The 22,366-nt window shown below is 41.4% G+C and overlaps 2 protein-coding genes across 3 annotated transcripts in view; both read left to right on the forward strand.

Moving 5' to 3' along the window:
• PIR (pirin) overlaps window positions 1–7,989 on the forward strand; it is a 125,840-nt gene extending 117,851 nt beyond the window's left edge. Inside the window, exons 9-10 of the mRNA XM_049873394.1 lie at window positions 3,173–3,239; window positions 7,686–7,989. Coding sequence (XP_049729351.1) covers window positions 3,173–3,239; window positions 7,686–7,798 — 180 coding nt within the window. The 3' untranslated portion in view covers window positions 7,799–7,989. The remainder of the gene's footprint in view (window positions 1–3,172; window positions 3,240–7,685) is intronic.
• A 404-nt stretch (window positions 7,990–8,393) lies between these two features.
• Window positions 8,394–22,366, forward strand: part of VEGFD (vascular endothelial growth factor D) — a 36,387-nt gene continuing 22,414 nt past the window's right edge. For both annotated transcript variants that reach the window (XM_049872674.1, XM_049872673.1), the window contains exon 1: window positions 8,394–8,964. In XM_049872674.1, coding sequence (XP_049728631.1) covers window positions 8,875–8,964 — 90 coding nt within the window. In that variant the 5' untranslated portion in view covers window positions 8,394–8,874. The remainder of the gene's footprint in view (window positions 8,965–22,366) is intronic.

Here is a 22,366-nt window from a genome sequence, read left to right on the forward strand (position 1 = left end):
CAGGCCCCAGAGAAGGACATCATGCTTGGTAAAGTACAGGGTCAGCGAAAGAGAGAAAGACCCCCAACAAGATGGATTGACACAGTGGCTGCAACAACAGGCTCGAGCATAACAACGATTGTGAGGATGGTGCAGGACCAGGCAGTGTTTTGTTCTGATGTGCACAGGGTTGCTATGCGTCGGAACCGACTCGACAGCACCTAATAACAACAACAGAAGTATATAAATATATTCTATAATATTCTTTTATCACATACTAAAAATATGTTATATTATTTGAATATGATTGAAGTTTTAACATTTTTGAAGGCTTTGTTTTAAAGTACATAATCATTTTGGCTTTGTTTATTGTTTTGTTCTGAATTAAATCAGCCTAAGAAAAAGCTCAGAAGAAATACATAATGTTCTAATTATCTATTGCAAGGTAACAAACGACCCTGAAATTTGCTGGTTTAAAACAACAATGATTTATTATTTCTCACAGTCTTGGTCAGGCTTCTTCTGCAGGTCTCCCTGAGGTCACTCAAGTGGCTGCATTCAGCTAGAAGGCTGGAGGTTGGGCTCAACTAGGGCTGTTGTTCAGATGTGCCTCAATACTGCCCTACGTGGCCTGTCCACTTGACTAGCTTGGCCTTCCTCACAAGATGGCAGTCACAAGACAGTGTTCCAAGAGGGAGCATTTGCATGTGGGAGGGATGGGGAAGGAATGTGTTAAAGGGGAAGCTGGGGGATCAGAGAAGTCACCAACCAGTCTGGCATGGTAAACACATCCAGTCATTGAAATGAGGCCACAAAAGGGAACTGATGGAGAAGTCCATGGTTCTGCAACCAGGAGCCTGATGGTGGGTCTGGGCCTGCTTTTGGTCAGCAGGGTCAGTAGTCAGGAAGAACTGGATGTAGCATGGAGGAGAACAGGAACAAGTTGGAACTTAACCAGCATGTTTCAGCTTGTCCGTCAACCGCAACTAGCCACTATGACTTTCTGAAAGCAGGGGCTGCTGTTCCCCTTCCATCTTCCAAATTGCACACAGATCCTTCTTTCGCACAGCTGTAACTCACAGGGAAGGGCATTCTGGGAAACATTGCCCTAGCTTAACCAAGTTCCATACCTAAGCCATCACATATAAAGAGGCTATCTAAGTACCTATGTAATTCACCTCTGGCAGAACTACAAACCAAAAAAAAAGAACCAAACCCACTGCCGTCAAGTCAATCCTGACTCGTAACGACCCCATAGGGTTTCCAAGGCTGTTAAATCTCTACGGAAGCAGACTAATACGTCTTTCTCCCTTGGAGCTGCTGATGGTTTCAAACCACCGATCTCTCGGTTAGCAGTTTATTGCTTTAACCACTTGGCCACCAGGGCTCCAGAACTACAGTTATCTTTAATTCCAAGTCAAAGCACCAACTTCCATGTAAGTACATTTATTGAAAAGTTTGTATTTTTAGAATTTTGGTAAATATAGGACTCTCTGAGTTATAACATGTTAATTACTTAAAATATTTGATTCCTTTCATGTAGTGGAAGGAAGAGCTAATGGTCATGAAACTTGACATGCTTTGATTTTAAAACAATTCCCCAAACACAAACTTTAAAAGAAAATATATTTTATTCTTTTTAATTTTTAAAACTAACACATGTCTGTTGTAGCAAAATTGGAAAAAAAAAGGAAAAGCAAAATGAAGAAAATAAAATGCACCTTAATTCTCATCACTCAGAGATAACTAATGATAAACTTCAGGTGTATTTCTTCTCTACTTTTTCCAATATGTGATTTTTTTTTATTTCACTAAAAATTAGAATTGTTCTGTATTTATCATTTATTGACGCTTTTAAAACTTATAATACGTTATGAACAGTTTACTATGTACTTAAGTGAGAAAATCAATTCTAATACTTGTATATTTCATTTTATAAACATACCATAATTATGTAACTAACCCCTCGTTATTGGAAAACTGTTTCCACTGTTTGCTATGATAAATTATGCTACAGTGAGCAAACTTTGTGTGAAACGGATTATTCCCTTATACCATATTCCTAAAACTGGCATTACTGGGTCAGAGGTCACCAGTAGTGTGGGGGTTTTTGAGTTATAGTGCCAGGTTGTCCTCTGGAAGAATTGTTGTACCAGTTGAAAATCTCCTGAACAACGTAGGAAAGTGTGTGTTTCCCTGCATCCACACTAACACTGGATATTACCATTTTTAGATTTTTTCCAGTTTCAAAAAAAAATCAAATCCTTAATTCTAAACAATTTCGAGAGGCTTTAATATAATAAGATTCTTTGGGACAGAAATTTGCCTGAGCAGATGGCCTATGGGTGCCCGGTTTTTACACAGTCCCGTTTAGTGCAACATGGATGGGGGTCCATTTTACATTAACGGTAGTAAATGTCAAAGGTAATAAAATCTTATCTTGGGATATTCATAAATAATACTCCCTGTTAAAAATTACATTGATAGTGGGAAATAAATACAGCAAGCCTGTGAAAGCCAGAACCTGGGTAAGGCAGAAGCCTGTCAGAGAAGGAAAACTCAGTAATATTTTCCACTATAGAGAGTGATAGAAAAAGGGTAAGACTGCACCGTCAAAGGAGGAAAACTTGCAAGACCTGGAAAAACAAGACAGTCCCGTCGAGTTCTGGCTCTCACAGTTGTATTTTATAAACCCTACAAAAAACCAGTTCAATCACATAGTTTGTCTTGAAGATGTTCCAGTTTAAGAAAATCTTAAAGTCTCCTTTCTTTGACTTTGAGAAGGTTAATATTTTAGTGATCTGGACTTATTCTTGGAAACCTTGGTGGTATAGTGGTTAAGTACTACGGCTGCTAACCAAAAGGTCGGCAGTTTGAATCCACCAGGCACTCCTTGGAAACTCCATGGGGCAGTTCTACTCTGTCCTATACGGTCCCTATGAGTCGGAATCGACTTGACGGCACTGGGCTTGGTTTTTCTTGGTTTTGACTTATTCTTGAGTTACAATTGCTACTAAACATCTTAAGGAATAAGCTTTTTCATATTGAGTGTCGCACAGAAAATATTTCTGGTATTTATATTCCTAATTGGGTACATTGTCCATTTGGCCAGCATGTCAACTTCAAATTGTTCCCAGTCTGACATTCAAAAACAAGTATGTTTATTGTTTGATGCTTTTTTGGTTAATTTTAGGATCCTAAGAGGAGCCACTTTGTCTTAATTGCTGGGGAGCCCTTAGGAGAACCAGTTGTTCAACATGGTAAGCCCCAAATGATGATGATATTCTTGGTTGATTTTCTTTTACTTTGAAATCAGTATACATGTATAGTGTTATTGAAAAGAATAGCTGGGTTTTTGTCCTATCTCTAGATCTACAAATTTGAAGATGTTGTTTCATTTCCCCATTGTCAAAGGAAAACATACCCACGGCACTTATTTTTATATTCATTCACTCTTTTCTTTTCAAGAAACGTTTCTTGAGTACCTACCATGTGTGGGACATTGTGCTTGGAACTGTAGGGAGAACAAAAAAAATAGCAGTTTTGCATTATTTTATAGGGAGCTTCAAACTTAAAAAACAGACTTTGCGGTATACCATATTTAACAAGTGCCTTCCACGTTTGTTCACCAACAGCACCCTCCCCCTGCAAGGTGTTTTCAGGGTGTGGGTTATTTGTATAAAAAAGTGGTACTGGGGATTAAAATGTCATTTTTTACCTTTACCGAAAATAACAGTGATTTAGTACTGTCCTTGTAGTCTATTGTATTTTTAGTGAAAAATATGAGGCTTTTAGGAGTAATATTTCTTTGAAAGTTTCTAAGATATTTAAGTAATCCTTTGTTTATTTAAAAATGAATAGAGGTAACTGTGATATAGTAGAAATAGGACTGCATTTGGAGCAGAAAATCTTGGTGTCAGTACCCATAACAGTCATTTCAGTCCTTTGAGTCATGGCTTCCTTATAACGTTGTTGTTTGAATAAATGAGGAGCATGTGGGAGTACCTAGAACCATACTTATTACGTAGATAAATGTCTCTAAGAAATAACATATATTTACTTCATTAATTATTGAATTTAATATTCATTAACATCCCATTACGTTACCTTGCTTTGCCTGAATTTCCAGGTACACAAAATGATTTCAGAAAAAACCCTGCTGATCATAAATTTAAAGAATACTGATTGATTTTAACATCCTTGCTTATGCTCTTGTCTTAGTCATCTAGTGCTGCCATAACAGAAATACCACAAGTAGATGTCTTTAACAAAGAGAAATGTATTTTCTCAGTCTGGTAGGTTACAGGTCCAAATTTAGGGCGTCGGCTCCAGGGGAAGGCTTCCTCTCTCTGTCAGCTCTGGAGGAAGGTCCTTGTCCTCATTCTTCCCCTGGTTGAGGAGCTTCTCAGGCGCAGGGACCCCGTGTCCAAAGGACGTGCTCTGCTCCTGGTGCTGCTTTCTTGGTGGTATGAGGTCCCCAACTCTGCTTGCTTCCCTTGAGAGATAAAAGGTGGTGCAGGCCACACCCCAGGGAAACTCCCTTTACATTGGATCAGGGAGGTGACCTGAGTTAGGGTGGCATTACAATCCCACCCTAATCCTCTTTTACATAAAATTACAATCACAAAATGGAGGACAACCACAGAACACTAGAAATCATGGCCTAGCCAAGTTGATGCACACATTTTTGGGGGACATAATTCAATGCATGAGAGCTCTATTAATAACTTAAGGGAGAATATTTAATCATACCCCACCTGCCTGCAGCCTTTGACCTCCATCTTGCATGTTTCTGATTTCCACTCCAAAAGTTCATGGTTCTTGATTCCTTTTATCTTGATGGACCAGCACTGAAGTAGTTTCTGCTTCTGGAAGAAGTCTGCAGACGAGCCAGTTCTGGTTTCTTCATAATCTTTATTAACAGTGACTAGAATTTAGGTGGGAAAAGAATGTATGTCCTCTGTGTGACCCTTAAAAGTTGCTTTCTCCGAGGTGTCCTCTTGGATTTATTGCTCATTCTGCACATGAGGTCTCTGTCATTCTTTCCTACTTGGTATAGTCCAGCTCTCCATCTCCAGATGAAATTCTCTCCCGAACCCCAGATCTGTATTTCCAACAATGTGTCAGACACCTCCTCCAAGAGGCAATTTTATTATCTGCAGCACCTCCCTCTTGAAATGTCTGGGACTGAACACCTTGCTTCACCTTACAGCCTCCTGTGTCCTGTAACTTAGTTACTCTTAACAATTCCACCACCAGCCCAGCCTCCCAAGCTCGGCACCCTCTCTACCCTATGCCAAAGTCAGCTTTAAAGACCACAAATCAGACCACATTGCTCCCTATTTAGTCCTTCAGTGATACCAGATCACCTGCAGAATTATGTCCAAATGTCTTCCTGTAGATGGTGTTCAAGCCCAGAGGGGTCTGACCTCTTTGTACGTATCAGATTCCCATTCTTTTTTCTCCTTCCAACACTTTGCCCCTATTCTCATTGCCGCCAGCATGCCAATCCTGAAATCACATTTGCCCCGGGTTTGCCTGTTTGAACATCACCCCCACCATGTATCCTTCCCTGCACCCCGCCCTCCCCCTTTCTATATTGGCTCTAAAGATTTTACATACTTTGATTGCTCCATGTATGACACTGTTATATTATTTGTTTTCGTATCTGTCTGTGTGATAGATTTGAGCTGCTCGAGGGGAGGGACTCTGTCATTCATTTGTCTTTCATCTTTAGGTCTCTTGGTATCAATTAATAATTGTTTGTCAGCTAATAGGCGCTGAAATACTTCCCTAGGCAATGCAAACGGTTAGGAACTCAGCTGCTGACAGAAAGGTTGGAGGTTTGAGTCCACCCAGGGGTGCCTCAGAAGAAAAGCCTGGTGATCTACTTCCAAAAGAGCACAGCCTTGAAAATCCTTTGGATTACAGTTCTACTCTCATACACAGGGTCACCATGAGTCAGAGTTGACTAGATGGCAACTTTTTTTTTTCAATAAATACTTAACAGAAGTGTAATTGAATGAATGAATTTACATGTCTTCTACAGGCTTTCCCTTCCTCCTGGCATCCTGTTCTCTGCAGCCTCCCCAGAGGCCTTGACATCATCAAGGCATATCATCCCATCTTCTACTTCTAGAGTTTTAAACTGAAATGATTCCCAAATCTGTACTGTTAGGTTAACAACGGTTAAGCAGTTTAAATGCATATTCCTCCTAAGTAATACAGTATTATGTTAATCGGGATCTCACAGAGAAAGCCCCTCAGAGGAGGGACTTCCGTGAAAGGAATGTCAGGAACTTCTGCAGACTGGTGGAAGAAATATGCTCATGGACACATCTGTCAGCTGCTTTCCGGATACTGCCAACACCCCCTACAAGAGCTGGCCCAGCTTACCCAACAGATGACGGGAGTGATCCAGTCCGGTACTGGATTGTTTGCCCCTACAATGTGTAAAGGAAAGGGAAGAGGCAGGCTTCCTGGTAGATCAGAGGAGGATTACTTGCACATTTTTAGCAAAACTCAAGTTCAAATCCAGGAATTAGACAGAGGGGTCCAAAAACTATCGCCAGTGGATGGCCAAATCCGCCCACTGCCTGCGTCCATAAATAAAGTTTTATTGGCACACAGCCACGTCAGTTCACTTACATTCACACTCATTCACTTACTGTCTGTGGCTGCTTTTGCACTTCAACAGAGTAGTTACAACAGACATTGTATGGCCCAAATAATCTATTTTTTTCCAGTTACTGTCTGGCCCTTTACAGGAAAAGTTTCCCACCCCCTAGAGAATCAAAAGAGGGCAGTGGTGGTACAGTACTAGAATTCTCACCTTCCACGTGAGGAACCTGGGTTCAATTCCTGGCTAGTACCTCATGCACACACCTCATGCACACCCACTGCCCACCCGTGTGTCAGTGGAGGCTTGCGTGTTGCTATGGTGCTGAACAGGTTTCAGCAGAGCTTCCAGACTTAAGATGGACAAGGAATAAAGGTCTGGCGATGTAGTTCTGAAAATCAGCCAATGAAAGCCCTGCGGATCACAAGGGTCTGATCTGCAGTCAATCATGGGGATGGCACAGGACCGGGCAGTGTTTCGTTCCGTTGCGTACGGAGTTGCTGTGAGTTGGGGGCCAACTCAACAGCGGCAGCTAACAACAACAATGAAGAATCCAAAAATGATGCTTCCTTGCCTAAAATGTTAGTAACAAGGTGCTGCTAATTTTCAAAATAGAATCCTCATGGTAACTCTACCGCCTCATACTGCTGCTTAGACACCAAGACTGTGCCAAGATTTGTCAGTCGTTCATATCAGAACAGCTCAGTCTTTGACATCAGCTAATGTTATTTAAAAAAAAAAATAGGTGTGATTTTAAAAAAATGGGTGTGATAGAACCAAACCTAAGAATGTTTTGAATAAAGAGCTTGCCGTTGCCTCTGAGGAGCCTGCAACGGATGGGTGAGATGCAGTTGTATTTGTTTATCTGAAGGTTGGTCTTTCTGATTTAGAATTGTACACGGTCCTAGTCAAGAAACTCGTATTACAGTCTTCGGGGCTTGAACACTGCAAAAGCTATCTCTGACTGTTCAGATATGTCTGGACTTTTGGTTCAAATTAACAACTACAGAAATACTGTACCATTTGTAGAGGAAAATGTTGTTGTCATCCGGAACTTTCTGAATGTCTCTCTCTGCCCTTGTCCTAGGTCCATTTGTGATGAACACCAATGAAGAGATTTCTGAGGCCATTCTTGATTTCAGAAATGCGAAAAATGGGTTTGAAAGAGCCAAAACCTGGAAATCAAAGATTGGAAACTAGCAAAGACCATAAGAGCAGATTTCGATGCTTCCGAGAATTTTGCTGTTTGTGGCAGCCATCCTTTCAATGCATTCAGATTCCAAAACCTGACGGGAGCTGGTTCTTCTAAAGAGTTCCACCCTAAAGTGATAACATGGTTTTTATAGCAATGCGCTTTGGTTATTTCCTGGTGCCTGCCAATAAACCTAATTGTTGCTTCTTTAAAAAGCAATCAGTGTTCTTCACTTTGACCTATTGCTAAGTTTCTGTTAAAAAAAGAAATAACTTTATCTGTGTGTGTGTGTGTGTTTGCAAGTATGTATGGGGGTGCTTGTTATTTTTGTGCATGTGTAGATTTTTTAAACATCTTTGATTGCTTCCTGTGGCAGTTAACTGTGTGTCTACGATCCCTTCCTGAGTAATGTGATTGCTATACAACAGTCTAAGTCAAAGACTTTGTGCTGCGGTTTCATGTTACAGGTTATCTGCGTTAAAATAACAGAAGGCTGGAGCGTTTAGTCAGTTTTAAAAAAACTGGCCCGCTATTGGTAGGGACACAGTGGGATCACAGCCAAGGCTTGCCTGCCTTTTCTGCGGAAGCCTGTGTCAGATTTAAGACACATGCTTCTGCGAGCTTCCATGAAGACTGTGAAAAAAGTTTGAATTCAAAGATGAGTTGGGGTTTTCTGTAGCTTGAAACCTTGGTGGCCACACTGCCTCCTGACAAAAGAACAGGAACCGGGGGCGTAGGGTGGAGAGATGTTTTAAATTTGCTGGATATGAAATGGATTGAGTGTGCTTCACGAATTTAGGTAGAAGATATGTCCACTTCTTGATTGATTTTTTGAGAGCATGAGAACATTTTACATTTTTTTTTCCATCTCTCGCTCCCTCTCCTCCCCCGACAAGATTGTGCAAAAATGTACCTTGCTTAATGGAAGTCATTTCATTGGATTTTGATCACAACTATTTGTTTTTCCATGTGAGGTCTTGAGGTTTCAAACTTTATTTTTGGAGAAGAGATGCCTTTTGAAGCAATATTCTCTATCTGCCTGATGTCAGCTGCTTGCTAATCGGTGGATATTAGAATATTCAAAATGTGTAGAAAGTGGGCAGTGGCGAACGTTTTCATGGTGTCTTACCTGCACCTGGTACAGGGCTTCAGTTATGAACACGGACCAGTTAAGGTAGGTGAGCACAATTTTTAACGGGGTGAAGTTTTGTTGTTGTTTTTATTGGCTTATATGGAGGACTTTCTTTCTTTGCCCTCACTCTTTCAGAAACAGTCCCCAGCACCGGACAGTGTATATCCAGAGTTCGTTACTGACTGTTCTGTTTCTTAGGCTTACTCGAAGGTTCTTGCCCTGAGCGTTCGTACATGCCGCGGGTTTCTTGGGACTGGTAATAGACCATGAACATTCCGGAATCTTCTCAGGTGGGGATATTTTCCCCACTGTTGTATATGCAAATGGCACAGTGGTTTTCTAATGAAGCACTGAGGTTTTTACCACACAGGTAACTTTGTGGGCCATTATGCTCAGGCTGTTTGTGAGCAGGAAAAGCTCATTTATTTCTTCTGAAAGTCCAAGATTACAGTGCTTTTCTGCAGACGTTTTCCATCTGTTTCACAAATTACTTATTGACATCATCTAGAAAAATGTTTTCTCGGATGTTGTTTTCTTTCATTTTTTGAAACACGTGTAAAATTTAACAGTAATCAAATCCAGCGTTCTTTGATTTTGTGAGGAAATACCAGGTAGAGCCCAGTGAATTGAGAGCAACATTAAAAAAAAAAAATGAACTGGGATGTTACTGCTAGAGCCATATTTTACCAATGTTATGCCTTTCATAGATTGTATTAGGTTTATTTTAAAGCTTTTTACCGTGAAAGTGACTCAGATATATTTATTTTGACTGAAGTGGTGCTAAGTCATTGATTTAGGCTTTCTGGCTGTGAACAGACAAGCAAGTGTGGACTTGGGTTTTTGCATCTGTAGTTAGGACATGCATTCTCAATGGGACTGATAGCGCCCCCAATGGGGGACAGTTGGTACTTGGCACGTGAAAAAGTTTGTCATTGGTTTTTATGTGTAAAGCACAGATATACATAAAGTCCATAAAGAGATACACAGCATATGTTTGATATTAAAATTTTCATGGGGGGGCAGTTTGGGGAAAAATGTCTAAAAAGGCTTCTGGGGGAGGAGAGATTGATCATGAAAAAGGATTGAGCAGCAGTTTGTTAGGGGTAGAGACTGGCCTTGCCCAGCAGTCCACACCTTTCTAACTTTTTAAATTTCCAGCGGCCGAACGACTGTGATTTCTCCCAAAATTTTTTTTGGGAGAAATCACAGTCGTTCGGCCCACACCTTACTCCCACCAACCTGGCTCTTGGCTCTTAGTGCCCGATTGTAGGTCAAAGAGAATCCAATTTTGAACACAGCAACAGAAGAAAAAAGTCTGGCTTGTTTGAAGCAAATAAGACTTCTCAGGTTGTTCAGCGTCTTTTTAAGTCCATAAAACTCAGGAATTTGTTAGATGCACTGGACGCATGGAGTTCTAAAATGTTTCCAATTTACTGTTTCAAATACCAGTTTTCTGGGTGCTACGAGAGAGGAGACTCTCAGTTGTTTGAGATGAGTAATGTTCTTTAGGTTGGTCAGCTCTTTAAAAAAGAGCATGACCACGAGAAATGCTTTAGATGTCTTGGGCTTGGTGAAGTTTTCCAGTTTATTTGTAAAATATCCATTTAGTTGGTGGGGCAACAATGGAGGGAAGCAGTTGAATTTACATGTGAGGGAAAACAAGTCCTTCCACGTGGAAGAAGCAGCTTTATAGGCTTAGTAATGTATCAGGGATTTTTTTCTTTGTGTATAGCAGTAATTCATTAACAAGTGAAGCTACATATACTGAGCTTATGACCCCCCCCAGCCCTCAGCTAAATTAAATCTTTCCAATATGAAGGAAATTGTTGCCTGTAGTTTAACAGAAGTTTTGGCATGGATGTTACTGGGTGGAGAGGTATAATGAGGTATATCATATTGGTTATACTTTTCCTTTCTCTCCACCTTTTTCTTAAGAGAGGTCTAAAAAGAAATATGCTTCTTAATTTTAACATTCTTCCTATTCATATTGAAAGCATATTCAGGATGTCAATGGTTTAGGACACTGGGCTTTCAATACTGTGATTTTGAAGATAAAAAATGTTTCATTTATTCTAAGAAGTGTTTAGGGTTCCTCCCCTCTTCTAATCATCTCTTTTCCTAGAATTTTCCAGTGATGTCAATTCTCTCCCTAGGGTGCTCTTCCCCCACAGTCCTCACTTTCTAGCCTTAAACATCGTCCTGGTTTTCACATTAAATTAACATTGCTTCTGGTGCAGTTATATGAGCCTGTGAACATTTTTTTTTCTGCAGCAACCACACAGCTACTAGTGCCCTGGACACTCAGACTTAATGCCATCTAAGTGTAAGGCATCCTGCTGTCATTAATTCGTCTTACCACTTGTACTTAGAAGGATAGCTGTTTGGGATCAGCAGTGCATGGAAGATGTGAACTGAGGCAAATCTGTTTGAAAACCTCAACTAAAATCCACTGTATATACTGTTCAGCTGTTAAGTTTCTCAGTCTAAGCAGAACATGTTTTTTTTCTAGATAGAAGGTTAACTTACTGCTTATGTTTAGCTCACTAATAAAATCAGATTAGCTGCCTAGATGTGGGATTTATTTTTGTCTTTTTCCTCCAGCTTTTTTAATATACAGTTGGGACAGTCATATACAGTTGCACAGGGTGTGTACTGCACAACTCAAGGGAGCTCCATCCACAGAAACTCAGGTTTTTATGTGACAGTCCTGAGTACAATGTTGTGGACACTCTGGGCATTTGGTAAATTCCTGCAACTTCGTTGTCCTCAGTTCACATTAACCTTATGACCAGCACTATTCAGAAATAATTCTTGTTGCCAGAAATCTTAAAATCTCTTTAAGCCACTAGGGGAAGCCAGCCTTCATCATCTTTTCAAAGTCACTGATGCAGATATATGGATGTAGTGATAAAGGAGTAATTCCAGGTCATGGAAGCCTTTCCTAACCCTTTTCTAGGAAAATGTGTTCCACTGTTCTTCATCTTCCCCCTACACCACCTTTTATCTACCCTCTGTTAACTTCATTGGTGGAAGACTTGCTGGGTGTTAGAGTCATTCAGACTCTATGTAAGACTGGAATAATTCCAAGATCCACATGAATATGAATTACCTCTAACTTTTATGAGAAACCATGTGGCTCACAGGACTTCATTACCTTTGAGTCACTTGCTTTCTCCGGATATTGCCTCAAAAATGAATTGAATAGCAATGAATGAGGTGCACCTTCCATACTAAACTCCAGGAAGCAGACACACCCCGCCATATTTCCACTTTCAAAGCCTCGTACAGGAAAGTCCATCGACTTTGTTGCTAGCAAAATGGCCCAACAAGCTCTTGTGCACTTTTGTGTCAGGCACAGTCCTAGGTTCGAAAGATATAGAAAATGTTTTTCATTAATCTCTTCTTCCTTTTGGACTTTGTAGTTAAACTTGTTGAATTATGTGCTTCTATACATCAATCTCTTCTAACCTAGTCAGTCATTTTAACTGGTGGTTACAGCGTTTATATCACTGTAACATGCTCCTGGTACCCAGGGTACAGTAGAATTCCCTGCGTCTTGTATTTCTAATATAGTGGTTCCTTGTATGACTTATTTTTTAGTTTAAAAGTTCTGAATTTGAGGTTCTGTGGATAAACCTTTACTAGTCACCCCTAAGAGCTCTAAATTAAAAAAAAAAGCATTAAAATTGAATGTTGAAAGAGGTTCATTATGGAACTCATCTTGGGACAGGTTTATAAAGATAATTTCTGAAATGAGGACAAGTATTTGGACACACTCCATGTAGAACCTGAGGTAGTAAGATCTGGAACCTCCCACTTGAGATCAGCAGAGAGGGGAGGACACACTATATAATTGGAAATGTGATTGAGCAGTGTATCAAAGTTGAGACCGTTTCATCTTAGACTGCCTTTATGGTGTAAGTCCACTTTTCTCTCTTCCCTACCACTAGTTCTTATAGTCTCTACCAAGGTACCAAAAAAAAAAAACCAAAACAGTAGCTATTGAGTCGACCCACATGTGCAGACCAGAAGTGTACTCCATAGTGTTTTCAAGGATGTGACCATTCAGAAGCAGATCGAGGCACCTCTGGATGGGCCCAAACTGCCAACCTTTGGGTTAGTTGTTGAGCACTTAACTGTTTGTGCCACCCAGGGACTCTTCAAACCTATCATCGTGGAGTAGATTCCAAATCATAGCGATCCTATAGGACAGAGTAGAGCTACCCCATAGGGTTTCCAAGGCTGTAATCTTTACAGAAGCAGACTGCCACATCTTTCTCCTGAAGAGCCGCTGGTGGGTTCAAACCACTGACCTTTTGGTTAGCAGCTAAGCACATAACCACTGTGCTACCAGGGCTTCTTCAGGGAATTTTAGGGCATTATAAAACAGACATCTTGAGCCCTCCTGCATGATGAGAGCCTTGGGTGGTTTGTCATTTCCTAGTTGGTAAAGAATCCCTTTTGTTCCTTGTTAGAACTGTACAATACTCAATGCCACCATTCATTTGTCAGTGTGTCCTACTGTGGTGGTTTATGAGTTGCTGTGAGGCTGGAAGCTATTCCACTGGTATTTTAAATACAAGCAGGGTCATCCATTGTGGACAAGTTTCAGAGGAGCTTGCAGACTAAGACAGACTGGGAAGAAGGACCTGATAGTCTACTTCTGAAAAATTGCATGGTGAAAACCTTATGAATAGCAGCAGAACATTGTTTGATATAGTGCTGGAAAATGAGCCCCTCAGGTTAGAAGGCACTCAAAATACGACTAAGGAAGAGTTGCCTACCCAAAGTAGAGTTGACCATAATGACATGGATGAAGTCAAGCTTTTGGAACCTTCATTTGCTGATGTGGCATGACTCAAAGTGAGAAGAAACAGCTGCAAACATCCATAAATAATTGGGATGTGAAACATACGAAGTATGAATCAAGAAGTTGTCAAAAATGAAATGGAACTGTTGAAGATTGATATCCTAGGCATTAGTGAGCTGAAATGGACTGGTATTGGCCACTTTGAATTGGACGATCATATACTATGCAGGGAATGAGAACTTGAAGAGGAATGGCATTGCAATCATCCTCAAAAAGAACATTTCAAGATCTATCCTGAAGCACAACGCTGTCAATGATAAGATAATATCCATACACCTACAAGGAAGACCAGTTAATACGACTATTATTCAAATTTACACATCAACCACTAGGGCCAAAGATGAAAAAAAATGGAAGATTTTTACTAACTTCTGCAGTCTGAAATTGATGGAACATGCAATCAGGATGCATTGATAATTACTGGAGATTGGAATGCAAAAGTTGGAAACAAGAAGGATTGGTAGTTGGAAAATACGGCCTTGGTGATAGAAACGATGTCGGAGATTGCAAGATAGAATTTTGCGAGACCAGCGACTTCTTCATTGCAAATACCTTTTTTCACCAACATAAATTATGACTATGCACGTGGACCTCGCCAGATGGAATGCATAGGAATCAAATCAACTATGTTTGTGGGAAGAAACGATGGAAAATCTCTATGATCAGTCAGAACAAGGCCAGGGGCTGACTGCAGAATGGACCATCAATTGCTCGTATGCAAGTTCAAATTGAAACTGAAGAAAGTTACAACAAGTTGATGAGAGCCAAAATATGACCTTGAGTATATCCTACCTACCATCTCAGGAATAGATTTGATGTGTTGAACACTAATGGCCGAAGACCAGACAAGTTGTGGAATGACATCAAGGACATCATATATGAAGAAAGCAAGAGGTCATTAAAAAGACAAGAAAGAAAAGACCAAAATGGATGTCACAAGAGACACTGAAACCTGCTCTTGAACGTTGAGTAGCTAAAGCAAAAGGAAGAAATGATGACGTAAAAGAGTTGAACAGAAGGTTTCAAAGGGAGGCTTGAAAAGACAAAATATTATAATGACATGTGCAAAGACTTGGAGATGGAAAACCAAAAGGGAGCAACATGCTCAGCGTTTCTCAAGCTGAAAGAACGGAAGAAAAAATTCAAACCTCCAGTTGGAATATTGAAGGATTCTACAGGTCAAATACTAAATGACTCAGGAAGCATCAAAAGAAGATGGAAGGAATACACAAAGTCACTACACCAAAAAGAATTTGTCGACGTTCAACCATTTCAGGAGGTGCCATATGAGCAGGAACCAATGGTACTGAAGGAAGCAGTCAAATCTGCTCTGAAGGTATTGGCAAAAAACAAGGCTCCAGGAATTGACGGAATACCAATTGAGGTGTTTCAACAAACAGATGCAGCGTTGGAAGTACTCACTCATCTATGCCAACAAATTTGGAAGATAGCTACCTGGCCAACCAACCAGCTGGTAGAGATCAAAATTATGCCTATTCCCAAGGAAGGTGATCCCACCGAATGCGGAAATTATCAAACGATACCATTAATATAACATGCAAGTAAAATTTTGCTGAAGATCATTCAAAAGCGGCTACAGCAGTGTATCGACAGGGAACTGCCAGAAATTCAAGCTGGATTTAGAAGAGGATTCAGAACTAGGGCTATCATTGCTGATGTCAGATGGATCTGGGCTGAAAGCAGAGAATACCAGAAAGGTGTTTACCTGTATTTTATTGACTATGCAAAGGCATTCAACTGTGTGGAACATAACAAATTATGGGTCACATTGCAAAGAAAGGGAATTCCAGAGCACTTAATTGTGCTCATGAAGAACCTGTACGTAGATCAGGAGGCAGTCCCTGGAATAGAACAAGGGAATACTGCATGGTTTAAAGTCAGGAAAGGTGTGCATGAGGGTTGTATCCTTTCCCCACACCTATTCAATCTGTATGCTGAGCAAATAATCTGAGCTGGACAATATGAAGAAAGACGGGGCATCAGGATTGGAGGAAGACTCATTGACAACCTGAGTTATGCAGATGACACAACCTTGCTTGCTGAAAGTGAAGAGGGCTTGAAGCACTTACTGATTAAGATCAAAGACCACAGCCTTCAGTATGGATTACACCTCGAAATAAACAAAAATCCTCACAACTGGACCAGCAAGCAACATCATGATAAATGGAGAAAAGATTGAAGTTGTCAAGTATTTCATTTTACTTGGATCCACAATCAACACCCATGGAAGCAGCAGTCAAGAAGTCAAACGATGCATTGCAGTGGGTAAATCTGCTACAAAAGACTTCTTTGAAGTGTTGAAAAGCAAAGATGTCATACTGTAAGGACTAAGGTGGGCCTGACCCAAGCCATGGTGCTTTCAATCGCCTCATAGGCATGTGAAAGCTGGATGATGAATAAGGAAGACTGAAGAAGAATTGGTGCCTTTGAATCGTGGTATTGGTGAAGAATATCGGATATAGCATGGATTGCCGAAAGAATGAACAAATCTATATTGGAAAAAGTACAACCAGAATGCTCCTTGGAAGCAAGGATGGTGAGACTGCATCTCACATATATTGGACAGGTTGTCAGGAGGGATCAGTCCCTGGAGAAGGACATCATGCTTGGTAAAGCAGAAGGTCAGGAATAAGAGTAAGACCCTCAACGAGATGGATTGACACAGTGGATGCAACTATGGGCTTAAGCATAACGATTGTGAGGATGGCACAGGACTTAGCAATGGTTTGTTCTTTTGTACATAGGATCGCTGTGAGTCGGGATGGACTCGATGGCACCTATCAGCAACAACAACATGGGCAAAATATTGAATGACACAGAAGCATCAAAAGAAGATTGAAGGAATACACAGAGTAGCTGTACCAAAAAGAATTGGTCTATATTCAGCCACTTCAGGAGGTGGCATATGATCAAGAATCGACGGTATTGAAGGAAGAAGTCCAAGATGCACTGAAGGTACTGGCAGAAAACAAGACTCCAGGAATTGATGAAATTATCAATTGAGATGTTTCAACAAACTAATGCAACACTGAAAGTGCTCACTGGTCTATGCCAAGAAATTTGGAAGACAGCTACCTGGCCAACTGACTGGAAGAGACTTTCTCTGTAGCTCTCCTCGCTTCCTTCTAAGCTCTCACCAGGATTGCCTTTGATGTCCATAATTCTACCAACAGTCTTTTCAAGGCAATCTGGGCTTTTAATATTAGGCACCTTAAAACTCTTCGAGCCTCCACCCATTACCGAATTCCAAAATCACTTCCACGTTGCAGATATTTGTTAGAGCAGCACCCCACCGTCAGTATCAAATTTTGTCATAGTTGTCTAGTGCTGCTATAACAGAAATACCACAAGTGATGGCTTTAACAAACAAAAATTTATTTCCTCACGGTTTAGGAGGCTAGAAGTCTGAATTCAGGGTGACGGCTCTAAGGGAAAGCTTTCTGTCTGTCAGCTCTGGAGGAAGGTTCTTGACTCTTCTGAGCTTCTGGTCCTGGGTGATCTTCATGTGGCTTGGAGTCTCTCTTCCCACATCTCTGCTCTGTTCCCTTGTTTAATCTCTTATTTATCTCAGAAGAGATTGACTCAAGAAACACCCTATACTAATCCTGCCTCATTAACATAACAAAGACAACCCATTCCCAAATGGGATTATAAACACAGGCATAGAGGTTAGGATTTACAATACTTATTTTGGGGGGTGGGGTACATATTTCAGTCCAGAACAACCAGTGACCCAGCAGGACTGCATTGTATAAAGGACAGTGAGGTTTTGCATGAAGATCCTGTTTCCATCCAATGGATTAGGCTATACTTAGGCTGAAATAGGGCTATATTAGTTAACTACTGCTGCAATAACGCTGTGTAACAAAGCAGTCCACATTTCAGTGACTTAAAACATCAGTAACTGAGTTTCACGGGTTCAAGGGTGTATCTGTGGTTTGGCTGTGAGTCAGAGAATCTAGGCTGGTCTTACTGAACTTGGCTTCACGCCCCAATGGAGTGTAGGTCTGTCCGACAGGTCTCTCCTCCTCCATGAGTCAGGAGGCCAGCAGGGGCATGTGCTCACGGTGATGGAAGAAACGGTGGAGCACAGTCCAATCATGAGAATGTGTCAAGCCTCCCCTTGCAGCATGTCTTGTTAACATCCCATTGGTCCAAGCAGGTCACATGGCCGGGCATCAGTGGGGCTCAGAGATACACTCCTCCCTTGGAGGGTGGGTAGAGGGAGGGAATACTTCTGGAGCAATAATCTAATCACCACAAGGGCCTTGTGGGGTTTCCTTAGTCATTGGGCCCTTGATCTTTGAGACTGGCGATGAGGAGACTGCAACAGACCTCAGGAACTTATCCTTTTGGGGTCATTCAGAACACTTTAGAGGATCTGGGGCTGACTTGCCACTCAGACCCATTGTGCAGCCATCTGTCCCCACATTTCTTAAACACAGGTGCATGGAGTAGGAGCAGAGGCATTTGAATAGAGCACAAACGAATGTAAAAGAGGCAAAGACACCGCCCCAGATGCTAGACAATTTGGCTGGCGAGAAAACCACCCACAATTTTCATTGAATTGGAAGACTTGGCCCCCTGTTGTTAGTTGCAGTAGAGTCGATTCTGACTCAGATCGACGTCCTGTGTGTAGAGCAGAACTGTGCTCCATAGGGTTTTCATGGCTGTGACCTTTTGGAAGAAGATTGCCAGGCCTGTCTTCCGAGGCACCTGTGGGCAGGTTCAAACTGCCAACTTTTCCACTAGTAGACGAGCACTTAACCTTTTGCGCCACCCAGCCCCTCTACTACACCCTCAAAACACACACACTTTTCCTGCATTTGTACTTCTTTTCTTCAGCCTAAGTTTAAACACTCCAAATTTCTCATGCCTACATTTAAATCTAAATCTGCATAATTAAAAGAGCCACCAGTAGCCTGAGGTCCCTGAAATGAAGGGGATGCTCTGGGTTCCAGAGAAGCAGGACTAAGCCCTTGGCTGGTTCCATCTAAGCAAGGGTAGCAGCCATAGCCGCCGCAGGCATCATTAGCAGGCATGCATCCTCTCCCTGCCCTCGGTTTGTGCGCCCATATTATTAGGCGCCGTCTGTTCTGGATAAGGCCAAACCCTGATCGCAAAGCCCAAAGGTTTAGGAAGTGAGTTGCTGTTTTCATCAGCCATCTATATAAAGACATACGTAGAGGCTGGGCAGATACTTTCAAAGATGGCCTTTCATCTAAAAAAATACTTCCTAAAATTGTTTTACAAAATAAGTTCGTCCTCGATTTACCCTGGAAAAGTTTTTGTTTTTTTTTTAATTTACTGTGATAGGAGTTGCTCCATCTGGCTTTTTTCAAGCTCACCTCCCTTGTTACTAAGGAATATCAAGGAATCATAAAAAAACAGACCTCTAAGCCCCAACACACAGCACCAGATGCCTCACCCTTGAGAAAGGAAATGAACATTTATTGAGTGTGTACTTGATACTAGATCCTTTCCTACATATAACCTCATATAATCTGTCATCAGCTCTCTGGGGTGCGTACTACTAACATTGTCATTTTATAAAGGAGGAAGCTGAGACTTAAGGAAATCCAGTAGTTTATTCTCAGTCAAATTGCTAAAAAGAAACAGTGCCTAGATTCAAAGCCAGTTTATTTTCTTTCGTAAATCATCAGACTGTAAAATTGACTTTTTCCCCCTTTTGGTGTGCAGGTCTATGAATTTTAACACACACGGATAGATTTGTGTAAGCACCACCATAATCCGTCAGGGTGTAGAACTCTTCCATCACCCAACAACCTCCTTTGTGGTACTCTTTTATAGTCACGCCTCCCCCTAACCCTTGGCAACCACTGATCTGTTCTCCATCACAATCGTTTTGGTTTGTTTTTTTGAGAATGTCATATAAATGGAGTCATACAGTGTGTAACTTTTTGAGATTGTCTTCTCTCATTCGGCATAATGCCTCTGAGAACCATCCAAGTTGTTGAACATGCCAATAGCCAAAAACCAAACCAGTTGCCGTCTAGTTAGCCCTGACTCAGGGCGCTCCCTCGTGTGTCAGAGTAGAGCTGTGTGCTTCATAGGGGTCCTCAATAGCTACGATCTTTGGAAGTACATCGCCAGGCATTTCTTCCTAAATACCCCTGGGTGGATTCAAGCTGCCAACCTTTCTATTATTACTGGCTGAGCACTTAACTGTTTGCATCACCCAGGATCCACACATACCAATATTTATTGCTGAGTAATATTCCCTGGTATAAATGTACCCCAGTTTGGTTACCTATTCACTCATTCAAGGTCATTTGGGCTGTTCCCAGTTTGGGGCTGTTAACAAATAAAGCTATTATAAACATTCATGTACAGGGTTCTCTGTGACCATTTCCAAGGGTAAAGATTCAGGAGTGGGATTACTGAGTCTTACGATTATATGTAGAACTTTCTAAGAAACTGCCAGCGTATTTTCCAGAGTGCTGTATCATTCAGAGCCAGTTTTAAACGTTTCAAATGCAGGTTCTTTCCTCTCCAATAAGCTGTCTGTCAAGACAACAGAGTGGTTTTGATATTAGGTAAAGCTTCCTTTTGAGGGCTTAGGAGCCATGGAAGTTGAAGTCACAAAACTTTGACTTAAACTCACGAGTCTAAACGGGACTTGGGCAGATTCCTTGAGAAGCATTCCAGTTGTTGCATATAACCAAAAGCAATAAGGAAACAGCAAACTAGTTGCTGTCGAGTCACCCCCACTCATGGCTATCCCATGTGTCAGAGTAGAACTGTGTTCCAAAGAGTTTTCAATGGCTGTGCTCTTTCCCAGAAGTAGATCACCAGGCCTTTCTTCCTAGGTGCCCCCTGCGTGGGACCGAGAAAGAAATAGAGGGAAAGGGACAGCAACATCTAGAGAAGACAGCTGGGAGCGTGTAGTGTGACTTGGACCCCAAACCAGGAAAAACTTGGTGGTTTTGGCTGAGCCTTAAACGTCAAGTTAAAGATGAAATGCAAAATGCTCTTCCAATGAAGCATAAGAAGCTTCTAAGAAGTGGAAGGAACAGGAAACTATTGTATTGCAACCTAATCCACCTCCCGAAACCCACTGCAAAGGGAAGTTGCTGACTGCAGTTCCGGTTCTTCTGAACTCCAGGGATGAGTAATGAGAGAATTGTGCTCCCAGGCAACACTTGTAAATCCTTAAGCAAATCTAGGGAAAACTGTGTGAAATGTGTACCCTCCCGGGCTCACCCCAAAGCTTCTGGGGATTCCAAATACACAAATTTGACCCAGCGCATCCCCTCATCACCAAACTTCCTGAAGATATATTATTTCCAACACAGTTTGACAAAGAAAATAGCAGCAACAGATTATAAACGGCTTGGAAACACAGTCTTAGATACACGGCTCTCAGGAAGGCCAGCGAGGAAGTTAGCAATGCCAGCCTCCTTTCCCTTCCCTAAAACGACATTCTTTTTATTATTGTTGTTGTTGTAAATACATATATAACACAACAGGTGCCAACTGAACATTTTTCACTTGTACAGTTGAGTGACAGCAATGACATTAATCAAGATGTGCAACTGTCACCAGTATCTGTTGCCAGGTTTTCCATCACCATAAACAAAAAATGCTTCCTAAACAATGACTGCCCTTGTCCTCCTCCCTTCCGCCCCTGGAAACCACTAATAAACTCTTATCTCTACGCATTTGCCTATTCTAGATATTTCTTATGAGTGAGATCATATAACATTTGTCCTTTTGTGATCGACTTCACTCGGCATTATGCTTGAATCAAGGTTCATCCATGTTGTAGCATGTATCAGGACTTCATCTCTCTTTACGGCTGAGTAATATCCCATTGTATGTGTGCACCACATTTTGTTTATCTATTCATCTGCTGATGGACATTTAGGTTGTTTCCACCTTTTGGCTACTGTGAATAGTGCTGCAGTGAACATGGTGTACACGTGTCTGTCTGTGTTGTTTTCAGGTCTCTTAGCTATATACCTAGGAGCTGAATTGCTGGGTCAGATGGTACCTTTAGGAGCTCTGGCGGTGCAGTGGTTAAGAGCTCGGCTTCTAACCAAAAGGTCGACAGTTCGAAACCACCAGGCCCTCCTTGGAAACCTTATGGGGCAGTTCTACTCCATCTTGTAGGGTCGCTATGAGTTAGAATCAACTCAATGGCAACAGGTTTGGTTTGCTTTTTTTTTTTTTTTAACGGTACCTCTATGTTTAACTTTTTGAGGAATATCCAAACTGTTTTCCCACAGAGGCTATGCTATTTTACATTCCTGCCGGTACTGGACAAGGGTTCCAATTTCCTCATATCCTTGCCGCCTGTCATGGATTGAATTGTCCCCCCAAAACTATGTGTCAGCTTGGTTAGGCCATGATTCCCAGTATTGTGTGGTTATCCTCCATTTTGTGATTGGAATTTTATGTTAAAGAGGATTAGGGTAGGATTATAACACCCTTACTAAGGTCACATCCCTGATCAATGTAAAGGGAGTTTCCCTGGAGTGTGGCCTGCAGCACCTTTTATCTTACAAGAGAGAAAAGGAAAGGGAAGCAAGC

This window comes from Elephas maximus, chromosome X, assembly GCF_024166365.1.
Source record: "Elephas maximus indicus isolate mEleMax1 chromosome X, mEleMax1 primary haplotype, whole genome shotgun sequence".
Lineage (NCBI taxonomy): Eukaryota > Metazoa > Chordata > Mammalia > Proboscidea > Elephantidae > Elephas > Elephas maximus.